Source organism: Sciurus carolinensis, chromosome 12 (genome assembly GCF_902686445.1).
Source record: "Sciurus carolinensis chromosome 12, mSciCar1.2, whole genome shotgun sequence".
Lineage (NCBI taxonomy): Eukaryota > Metazoa > Chordata > Mammalia > Rodentia > Sciuridae > Sciurus > Sciurus carolinensis.
The window spans coordinates 60,323,697-60,335,810 of record NC_062224.1 but is presented as its reverse complement, the minus strand read 5'-3'; the positions used below and the strand labels follow the sequence as shown (position 1 = coordinate 60,335,810).

General features: G+C 33.2%; 1 protein-coding gene across 1 annotated transcript in view; it reads left to right on the top strand.

The window, feature by feature from the left end:
• Positions 1-12,114, top strand: part of Smyd3 (SET and MYND domain containing 3) — a 734,617-nt gene that overhangs the window by 181,078 nt on the left and 541,425 nt on the right. The window contains exon 2 of the mRNA XM_047521142.1: positions 3,555-3,618. Within this exon, the coding sequence (XP_047377098.1) occupies positions 3,555-3,618 (64 nt within the window). The remainder of the gene's footprint in view (positions 1-3,554; positions 3,619-12,114) is intronic.

Here is a 12,114-nt window from a genome sequence, read left to right as displayed (position 1 = left end):
TAGCAATTAAATTATTGAATTACTTTGCATCATTTATTGTTTAGTTAGCCAGTATTCTGTGTTAAGATGCATTCAGGTCTCTGGGTGGTAGACATGGGAGGCAGGAGACCAGGCGTTGATATTTGATCACTGTTCATCACCGATCTTCTTAGGTATTTTTATTCTGCCCATTATTTTTAGAACAGAGAAAAAATACTTTGCAGAGTTTGGGCTCTTTATTTCCAGGCACAGAAATGGCCTCTAAATAACTTAGAAAAGAAAAAGGGAAATGAGGGAAAATCTGAGAGGCTAGATCTGAGGAAGGCAGATTCCGGGAACCCCGGGTGATCTCAACCTTGGGTTTCAACATAAGGAATTTTCAGTTTTGGCCCCACACTCTATACTGGTTATCTTTTGGCAGTTTGGGGCCTCTTCTATTTATAGAACTGTAGGAAGCCCCAGTGAGTCTTTGTTCCCAGTGGGTGAAGATATTATGATTCAGTTTAGATGTCTGAATCACAAGTGGGTTGTTCTTCTTTCTTTTTTTCTTTTGTTTTGCCTACTCATATTTTGGCTTTGTTGTAGATATTTTCCAGGGTGGAGAGTGGTGGTTGTGTTTTGCTGTCTTTGTTATTGTTCTTGCTTTGTTCTGTTATTTGAGGAGAGTCAGGGAAATTAAAAATTATATTACAGCTGTCATTTCCCCAGAATTCTCTCTTGTGGGTTTTAAAATCTCTACTGTCTCTCTCTTTTTTTGGAGACATGGTCTCACTAAGTTGTGTAGGGCCTCGATAAGTTGCTGAGGCTGGCTTTGAACTTGCAATCCTCCTGCCTCAGTCTTCTGAGCCACTGGGATCACAGGCATGCACTACTACCCCCAGCTTTCTACTGACTCATGTATTCCCTTTTATTCTTAGTATGTATTTGTGAATTCTCTTTTTCTTATATAATCTTACAAGAATTATTGATGGTATTTGCCTTTCTGGTTTTGTTAATCCACTCAGTTGTATCCTGTGTTCCATTTCATTTAAAAAATATTTTCTTTATGGTTATAATTTCTTACCTTATGCTTTCCTTGATTTTCTATTATTTTAAAATTTAAGATATTGATGTGCAGGCATAGCATTAATTTTCAGTTTTCTTCTTTTTAAACATATAAGTTATAAATATTCCAGTAGGTACTACTTTAACTTTACCTATCAAGTTTGAGTATTTTTCTGTTATTTAGTCCTAGTATATTTTCTAATCTCTGTTTAATTCTTCTTTGGTCCTTGAGGAATATGAAAGTATGCATTTAAATTTCTATGCATGTGAGATTTTACTGGGTTTCTTTTTGTTACAGGTTTCTAATTTAATTCCTTATGGTTGGAGAAAATGATCCATATTATTCATTCTCTGGTGATTTTTTGTCCTAGTATGCATGAGCACTTTTAATAAATGGCTAATGGGTACCATTTATAGTATGGGTGCTTTTCATAGTAATAGCTAACTCCTACACATTACTTAATGTATCCCAGGCACTATTTTAAGGTCATTACATGAATTAAATTATTGCATATTAATCATTTTTTTTTCTTTTTAGATCTGTCACTTGTGTTTTATGAATTTTGAAACTGGGTACATTTGTTACTAGGTATGTTAACACTTGGTAACTAGACAGTCTGTCATTGCATTTTGTCCTTTATCTCTAATAATGGGTTTGAGCTTAAAGTCTCCTTTTTTCTGATATTGATATAGTGACACAGCCTTTTTTCTAGTTAATCTTTGCCTGGCGTATCCTTTTTATCCTATATTATATGTCCTTTTGCTTGAAGTGTGTCTCATAAAGAACTTGTGGAACTGAATTTTTTTCCAGTTTTATTTAGGAGTGGTTATATAACATGGTGTTTAAAAGCAAAACATCAGGACAGGATAGGTTGGATTTGATTTGTTATCTGGAGTGTTGATATCTGGTAGATAAAGTTTAATAATTGCAGGGTGGGAGGCATTTTTTTTACTTTATTTAGACTTTTATTCTCCCATGTTTTATGTCCTCATCTTCACTTCTCTTCTGGTATATCCAGGTTCTGATTTTCTATCCTATTCCTTTCAGAATCACCTGCCACATTCTCTCTATGGCATTTTTCCTGAGTCAATTTGAATTGTAATGTCTACTTTTTAATCTTTGAAAGTGTATTGAAGTATCTCTAAAGTGGGCATAGTAATGCATACCTTATATGACTATTTCAATTGTAGCATGGGTTACCAGATCTAAAGAACTTTAACCCAGTACTTGGAACATCAGTATAGGCTTAGAAGGAGACATTGTGCTTTATTATTGATATATTACACTTTGACTTCTGGTATTCTTGGCCAATGTGAAACCATTCATTGTCTTGTCACTATTGATGTTATCAGCAAATTTACTGTTTTTATTTTATAATTCAACTTTAAAATTTTTCTGTTTTTTTGTTAATTAGGTGATTTGGGGGAGATAACTTTGAAGTATCTCAAATCAGCATGTCTAAAGTAGTAATAAAATTTAATGGAATTTAAAAATCATTTCCCAGAGGGAGCATATTCATAAATAAATTATTTGAAAAACAAAGACATAAAATTTTTGCATTTTATGGGTATAGAGTACATACAAGTTGAGCTTCCCTGATCTGAAATCCAAAATCCACAGTGCTTTAAAATCTGAAACTTCTCATGTAGACATGATGCCAACATGTGGAAAATTTCAAACCTGACTTCATGTGACAGGTTGTAAATTATAAGTACACTAAAAATGTTGTATAAAATTACCTTAAGCTTTTTATAAGGTGTATATGAAGCATAAATGAATTTTGTGTTTAGTCTTGGGTCCCCTAGGGTATCTCATTATGTATATACAAATATAATAAAGTAAAAAAAACTCCAAATCCAAAACACGTCCTGGTCTCAAGCATTCCAGATAAGGGATAATCGACCTGTATTTCCAAGTAATAGATGTACTGGATTTTGAATTTAATAAGGAGAGATTAATGTCTCTATGAAGTGAAGTCTTTTTGTCTAAATAGGAATCTGTATTTTAATTAAACTTAGTTAACAAAAAACAGTGGTGTTGGTAATTGTATAACACTGTGAATGTACTTACTGCCACTGAACTATATGCTTAAAAGTGGTTGAAGTGTAAATTTTTTGTTATGTATATTAACCACAATTTCTTTTGGTATGGGGATTGAACCCGGGGACTCTCAACCACTGAGCCGCATCCCCAGTATTTTATTTCGAGACAGATTCTCACTGAGTTGCTTAGGGCCTTGCTAAGTTGCTGAGACTGGCTTTAAACTCTCGATTCTCCCATTTCAGCCTCCTGATCTGCTGGGATTATAGGTGTGTGCCACTGTGCCAGGGTTATCATACCACAATTCAACACAGGAGTATTAGTCATTATTTAAATATCTCACACTGAAGTTCATTTTCAGAGGGTGTGAAAATGTAAATCTTAAAGGACCATATGGAGTGAGCAGAACATGTTGATTTTTTATTTTTTCTTCCTACAACCATATGTTTCTTACTCATTGCCTAATAAGGATTTTTTTTTTTAACCACAGGAAGGAAAAGTTGATGAGATGCTCTCAATGCCGAGTTGCCAAATACTGTAGTGCTAAGTGTCAGGTAAGACTCTTCACTTATATATCAGTGAAAACTTCAAATTCTCTACTTGAAAATTTGTCCTCCATTATACCTGTTGGTCTATTTCTGTTTTAAACAATCTTTGACTCATTTTTACTTGTTATTTTTCTTTCAGTTTTAAAATTAGTATATGTACAGGTTGAAATGCTTAGAACCAGAAGCGTTTCAGATTTCATATTTTTTTAGTTTGGAATATTTGTATAGATTTTACCAGTTGAGCATCACTAACCCCCAAATTTGAAAATTTTCAGTTTGGGGGAATTTCAGATTTTGTATTTTTGAATTAGGGATGCTGAACCTATATATGGTTAAAATAGATGCATGTTTGTATATATTTCTGCTTTGTGAAAATAAATGTGTTTTCCATCTTTATGCCCCCTGTTCTCAATCCCATTTTCTGTTATTTTTCTTGGATGTCTCTGCAATATTTTCTTGTGTTAACACATTTGAATATCTCTTTCCAATGTTTTAAAAAAATAAATATTACTCTGGCACAAATTCTTATATACCTCGATATTCTTTAATTTAATAATCTATTTCAAGGAACATTTGTATCATCCCATATATTCCATTACATAGATGCATGATAATTATAATTTCCTTGTTAATGAAGGCTTCAATTTTTTGCAGTATTTAGTTTGCTGATAATGCATCCAGTATCATTTTATTTTATTATCACACATTTCTTTAAATTAATTGTAGGATAAATTCTTCCTGGTTGTATCAGTTAGTGAAAGGATGTATACATTTTGAATTTTTAACTATAATACCAAATTGCCTTCCAAGAGTTTAAATTAATTTATAATGAATACCATTGTTAATATCTTTGAAATTCCTTAAAGGACATATAATTAACATTCAACATGACCTTTTCTTCAAACCTTATAATTAATCATTTAATAAGAAATGTAATTATGCTCTAATGAATTATATCATTAAAAAGTCTAATTGGAAATTTTGTGCCTGTATCACAGAACTTGCCGGTACTTTTCATCCATCCTTCTTGTTTCTTATTTTGTTGTGCATGTTTACCTGCATGCATACATACACACCTTCATTGAGTTCCTTCCTTCTGTTAAATCTAGGCCATGCTTATCTGAGGGATTTTCTGTTATCTTCTCCTTTGAAAGTAATTTCTTCAGACTACAAAGTGAATTCCCTACCCCCCGCCCCCGCCCCAGTGCATGCTAGGGAAGTTCTTTACCACTGAGTTGTGTCCCCTGTCCCCAAACAAAGTGATCTTACTAGAAAAGAAATAAAATACAAAAATATCAGGGGTTTGAAGTTTTAATGCTAATTCTGCCATTTGCTGGTTAAATTATCTGAGGAAAAACACCAACTCTTTAGGCCTCAGTTTCTAAATCTGTGCTAATAAGAGCTAGTATTTATTAGACATCTACGCACCATTTAATTGCATTTAATTCTGTAAGAATCTTATGAGAATTAAGTACTATAACTGTGCTCATTTTACCAATAAGAAAACTAGAGGCAAGCAAATTGCTAAATATCCTATAATTTGAAGGCTTTAGAGTTTGGGAAATGAATCCCAGTAGCCCAACTCTAGATTTTTAACTCAACTTCTAAATGTAAATATTGTTCTTGTTCTACACTTCTGATTAGGTCTAGATTTTTATGATCTATCTCCTTTTTTTTTTCTAGGTTTTTAATATTATTTTGATAAGGATGCATTCTGTCTCCAAAGAATACACAAAAAAAAGTTAAAAATAGGTATTGAAAAATTTAACACTTCCAAATGAAAATAAGATAGGAAATGCTTATTTTCACCTCAATATGTAAACTGAATATTCTGTCAAAGAAAGATCATAGATTTACATAAGATCACTAGCCACAACAGTAACAAAAAAACAAAAAAAAAGAAACAAACCCCTGCTTTTTCTACAGAGTAAATTCCAGAAAGGCTGTTTTATGGTGATGTTTTAACTCTTTTGTCCACGTGAAAGCTACTTGTTTGTCATAACTTTGGATTAAGCAGAATACATGTAGAACTGTCAAATTATCATTTTATCTGACACAAATCTTTTAGATGAACTTCCTTTCTAGTCTCGATGACCTAAACATTTACTTTTATTTTTTCCTTTTTTTATGAATATTTTTGCTTTAGTGCTACTTTCTCCTTTTGTAGTAAAACACTAGGGGTGAAAAAGGTCATTATCTGATTAGAATGAGTGGAGGGGGTTTGATAGATGGGTATGTCATTTTGATTTATTATAGTGTACATATTTTGATTACATTTATCAGATGTTTACTATAGTATCAATAAAAATGTTATCATCAGATATACTGTGGAAGGTAACGGGGAAATAGGAAGGTGAAATATATAGCACTAGTGAGACTGTGCATGCATGTGAGTGTATGTGGGGGCGAGTGGTTTTGTGTGTGTGTGTGTGGAGGTGGAAGTCAAAAGATTGGTCAGACCATATGCATTTAAACTGCTATATTTATCTCAACCTAAGATACAGCGTTAAACATTGTAATTACTGTGGATAGCTACAAAGCAGTACAAAATTAAACTGACAAACTGAACTATGAACAATAATGAAAAAGGAGACAAAAGCAAGTGGAATGGAAATGGATATTGAGAATGCGAATTTGTAGCATAAAATCTATAATATGTTTACCCCAGGGGAACATAACTTTGGTTCACTAATTTAGCCTTTGATGTGTGGGACTGTGGCATCAACGAGTTGTCTGAGAGAGTTTTGGGGGGTATTTCAGGGTGTAATGTGTCCTTTGTGCTCATTGTTTGGCGCCATTGCTGTCAGTATTCACATTTCATTTTTAAACATAAGCAACATAAAGACATATTTTCATTTTAAAAATTAACACTGTATATAATCATACAGAATAAAAAGTTTCTTTTCCCACCTCCTGTTTTCTAGTGGTAATCTCTTTGTGCCTATTCTGTGAGTGCAGGATACATACTCAACTGTTATTCCATGTTTCATATAGTCTATGTATGTGTCTGTGTATCTGTCTATCTACAGCTGTGTAAGTACTGCTCCTGATACTGACAAAATGTTTTGTTACTTAGTGGCTCTTTATTTCTGTCAGTACCTTATTGTGAGATATCTGTCAATTTTCAGAGGACAAATCAGTATTATTTCCATACTGATGTATTCAGAACATACAGATGATTATGTAATTAAAGAGGAATGGCAGGTTAAGTTTTCTTCTAAAAGAAATGTACGTAAAATAGAAAATGGTAGCAATATTGAAAGCAAGTAAACCAATTTCAGGCAAATTCAACAAGTATCGTTTTACCTGTTCTGGATTTAAGTTGACTCATAATATGTACATTTTTTTTTTCTTTTACTTTTTTGTGGTACTGAGAATTGAACCCAGGGGCACTTTACCACTGAGCCTCATCCCCAGTCCTTTTTATTTTTTATTTTATTTAGAAACAGGGTTGCTGAGTCTGTCCTCAAATTTGTGATATTCCTACCTCAGTCTCCTAAATTGCTAAGAATACAGGCATGTGCCACTGTGCCCAGCTAATATGTATATTTCTAATTGAATTAATTACTGAACCAAATGCAGTTTCTATTCTTTTAAAAAGCACTATATTAGCAGAGAGAGACTATATTTTATGTTGATAATTAATGGATCTCTTTAAACATGTGAATCATATTTTTGGCTTTATATTTTATGCTTATTTGTAGAATGATTTGATTCATTTTTGATGAGTAGAAAATTAATCCCACATTAGTAAACATTTAACAGGGTAATTGAATAAGTTGTTTTCTGGAATAATGTACTCAAAGTGGTGATAATGAGGAAAGCTAAGCCCTTTGTTTATTTCATGAATAGTTCTCTGCCAGACTTCAGACTGATAGGATACACACTGATTTGTATTTCTTGATTCATTTTGACAGTGTCTTTTTTTTTTTTTTTTACATTTACATAGGGTAATGATGTTTATTTTATTTTTCCCCTCCCCCTTTTAACTGGTGCATTTATTCTGTTGACATTCAAAGTAGTTATTGATATAGTTGCATTAATGTCTATCATATTTGTTATTGCTTTCTATTGTTGGCCTTGCTCTTTGTTTCTGTTTTTGTTTTCACTATTTTTCTGACTTTCATGGTTTTAATTTAAAATTTTATTATATACAATTCCATTTTCTGTCTTTTTCTGACATCAGTTATACCTGTTTTCTTTCTACTTATATTAGTGATGTCCTGAAGTTCACAATTAAAATTTTTTTTTAATTTACAATGAATCCAAATCCAATTTTAAGTAATACTTCTGTTGCTTCACAGATACCTGAAAATAACAAAATAATGCTAATTCCTCCTCCCATCTCTTATATCATTGCTGCCATTAATTTCACTTATACATAAGCAGACATAATCAAATACATAATTGTTTTTATTTTATTTTATTTTTTTAAGTTTTTTTTTATTGTAAACAAATGGGATACACGTTGTTTCTCTGTATATGGAATAAAGGCATACCATTTGTGTAATCATAAATTACATAGGGTAATGTTGTTTGATTCATTCTGTTATTTTTTCCCTCGCCCCCACCCATCCCACCCCTCTTTTCCCTCTATACAGTCCTTCCTTCCTCCATTTTTGCCCCCTCCCTAACCCTAACCCTAACCCTAACTCTAACCCTAACACTAGTCCCTCCCACCCCCCATTATGTGTCATCATTTGCTTATCAGCGAGATCATTCGTCCTTTGGTTTTTTGAGATTGGTTTATCTCACTTAGCATGATATTCTCCAGTTTCATCCATTTGCCTTCAAATGCCATAATTTTATCATTCTTTATGGCAGAGTAATATTCCATTGTATATATATACCACATTTTCTTTATCCATTCATCAATTGAAGGACATCTAGGTTGGTTCCACAATCTGGTTATTGTGAATTGAGCAGCTATGAACATTGATGTGCTGTATCTCTGTAGTACGCTGATTTCAAGTCCTTTAGGTATAGGCCAAGGAGTGGGATAGCTGGGTCAAATGGTGGTTCCATTCCAAGCTTTCTGAGGAATCTCCACACTGCTTTCCAGAGTGGCTGCACTAATTTGCAATCCCAACAGCAGTGTATGAGTGTACCTTTTTCCCCACATCCTCGCCAACACCTATTGTTGCTTGTGTTCTTGATAATCGCCATTCTAATTGGGGTGAGATGGAATCTTAGGGTAGTTTTGATTTGCATTTCTCTTATTCCTAGAGATGTTGAACATTTTTTCATATATCTGTTGATTGCTTGTAGATCTTCTTCTGTGAAGTGTCTGTTCATTTCCTTAGCCCATTTGTTGACTGGATTATTTGTATAATTGCTTTTATTTTGAGTAATCTGTTATCAGATGGATTAAGAAAAATAAGTGTTTTATCTTTACTTTTTCTTTCTGATGCTCCTCCTTTCTTTATGTAATCCAAGCTGCCAACTTTTATCAGTTTCTTTCTCTCTACAGAATTCTTTTCACGTTTCTTTCAAGGCAAGTCCACTGGCAATAAATTCCCCTTATTTTTATTTGTCTGAGAAAGTTTTTGTTTCTTCGCTTTTGAAAGATAATTTAGCAGAGTACAGATTTGGAGATTGGTGAAGCTAGCTTGCTTGCTTGCTTCCTTCCTTCCTTTCTTTTTCTTGTAGCACTTCAGATATTTCACTCTACTCTCTTGCTTACCTTGTTTCTGAGAAGTTGAGTGTAATTTTTATCTTTGCTCCTCTATAGGTAAGGTGTTTGTCTTAGTATATTTTATGTTGCCATCAAGGTATATCTGTGATGAACTGATTTGTAAGGAACAGAAATTTATTGGTTCATGGTTCTTGCATCTGGAAAGTCCAGTATCAGTGTCATCATATGGCAATGGTCTTTTTACTGCATTGTTACATGGCAAAAGAACAGAGCAAAAGCAGACCAAATTCACCCTTTTGTAATGGCAGTAATGCTACCCATGAGGTACCTCTGGCTCAGTCACCTCTTAACAGTTCCAACTGTTTGAACTATTACAATGGCAAGTAATTTTCTTTTCTTTTCTTTTCTTTTCTTTTTCTTTTTTTTTTTTTTTTGCTGTGCTGGAGATTGAACCCAGGGCCTTGTGATTGCGAGGCAGGCACTCTACCAACTGAGGCCACATCCCCAGCCCGCAAGTAATTTTCAACACAAGTTTTGGAGGGGACTGACTGATGTTCAGAACATAGCACTGTTTATTTCCTTTGACTTCTTTTAGGATTTTTTTTTTTAATCTTTGATTTTCTGTAGTTTGACAATGAGAGTCCTAGGTGTAGTTTTTTGGGGCTTTCATCCCGCGTGTGTTCTCTGACTTTTCTGGATCTGTGGTAAGACGCCCGATGTTAATTTGGAGAAATTCTTAGTCATTATTGCTTCAACTATTTCACCTGTTCCATTCTCTTTTTTTGCCTTTTGGTGTTCCCATTATGTATTTCTCATACCTTTTTTAGTTGTCCCACGATTCTTGGATATTTTGTTTTGTTTTTATAAGTTTTTTTTTTTTTTCTGTTTTCCTGTTCTGATGGTTTTTATTGAGATATTCTCAAGCTCAGAGATTCTTCCCCTAACCCTGTGGACTCTCCCAGTAAGCCCAACAGAAACATTATTCATTTCTGTCTTGGCATTTTTGACTAATATATATTTTTGGATTTTTCTTAGAATTTTCATGTCTTTGCTTACATTTAATATCTTTCTTGCATACTGTTTTCTTTAACTATTAGAACGCTTAGCATATTAATCATACTTGTTTTAAATTCCAAGTCTGATAATTCCACCATCTCTGACATATCTAAGTCTAGTACTTAGCTTGCTCTGTCTCTTCAAATATTATTTTTTGCCTTTTAGAATGCCTTGCAATTTTTTCATGATAGCCAACCATGATGTACTGACTAAAATGACATGCTATTAATTATTAATTATTAATTTATTAATGTGGTTAGGTCTTGGGGGTAGCAATGGTTAGGGGGTGTATTCTGAAGTTCTGTAATTAGGTCTTGGTTTTTGGTGAACCTTTGCCTCTGACTGTGGGCCTCACACCGTCAGTTCAGGATTGGCTATTTTGAATGATCCCAGAGTATCTTGGATTGTAAGGAGTGATTGCTAGATTTCTGGTACTGACCCTGGGATGACGAAGGGGGAAGACTATTTCTTCTTTGAATGATAAGGCCGGATAGAAGAGGTGTGACTCTGAATTGTTTAGTTTACATATCAGAGAAATACTTTTAGGGAGACCTTGCTCTGTTAGAATTGACTACCCCTGGGAGGAATAGTTTCTTGCTATCCAGTAAGGTATTAAAAATGTGTAACATGATATTATATAGAAATAAAAAAATAAAAAAAAATGTTTTTTTTTTTTTTTTTTGCAAAAACCATTGTTTAATACATGCAATACAGAATTTATCCCTTTAACCATTTTTTAAGAACACAATTCATCAGCATGAAATAAATTCCCAACATTCAGCAATATGACCAGTCTCTTGTTCCAGAACATTTATATCACCTAAATAGAAATCCAAAACCCATTAAGCAATCCCTCCACATTCTTCTCTTCCCCCAACCCCAGGAAAATACTAATCTGTTTTTAGCCTCTTTAATTGTGCCTATTCTGTATATTTCATATAAATAAAATTTTATGATATGTGGTCTCCATCTATGTCTTTATACTTGGTATAACATCTTGAGGTTCATCAGTGTTTAGGAGATATCCATTCCTTTTTATTGACAAAAAAAGCATTATATTTAATGGATACCACATTTTAACCATTTTTCCATTGATGAGCATTTATATTGCTTTCACCTTTTAGTTATTAAGAATAATGCTTTTATGAACAGATATGTATTTTATTTGTCTTGGGTACATACCTGGGAGTGAAATCAATACTTTTGTGGTAACTTTTTTTTAATTGTGAGGAATTTCCAGACTGTTTTGAAAGGGCCTATGTTGTTATTCATTCCCACCAGCAGCATATAAGTGTTTGAATTTCTTCACATCCTCTCCAACACTCATTATCATGAATATTTTTAGTACAGCCTTCCTAGCAAGATGGAGGCAGTATTGCATTGTGATTTTGATTTGCAGTTCCTTAAAGGCTAACAACAGTGCACATCTTCAGTGTACTTCTTTGCAACCTATACCTGCTCTTTGATGAATATTTATTCAGATATTTTGCTCATTTTAGTTGATTATTTGCTTCTTAAAATTAGCTTTGAGTGCATTATATATTCTATATATAATTCTCTTAACAAATATATGATTTGCAAAAACATTCTTCATTTCTCTGAATTGTTTTCTTGCTTTCTTTTAAAACACGAAAGTTTCCAATTTTTTTTTTTTGGTATGGTATCAAATGTAAAAGCTTCTTTTTTTTTTTTTTTTTTTTTTTAGAGTACCAGGAATGAGTTTATTGAAGGGAGAGGGAAAAGGTAAAGGGGATACTCTCAAAAGAGAGAGTGGGTCCTCTCAGAAAGGAGAGGAACGATGTGCCTCTCCT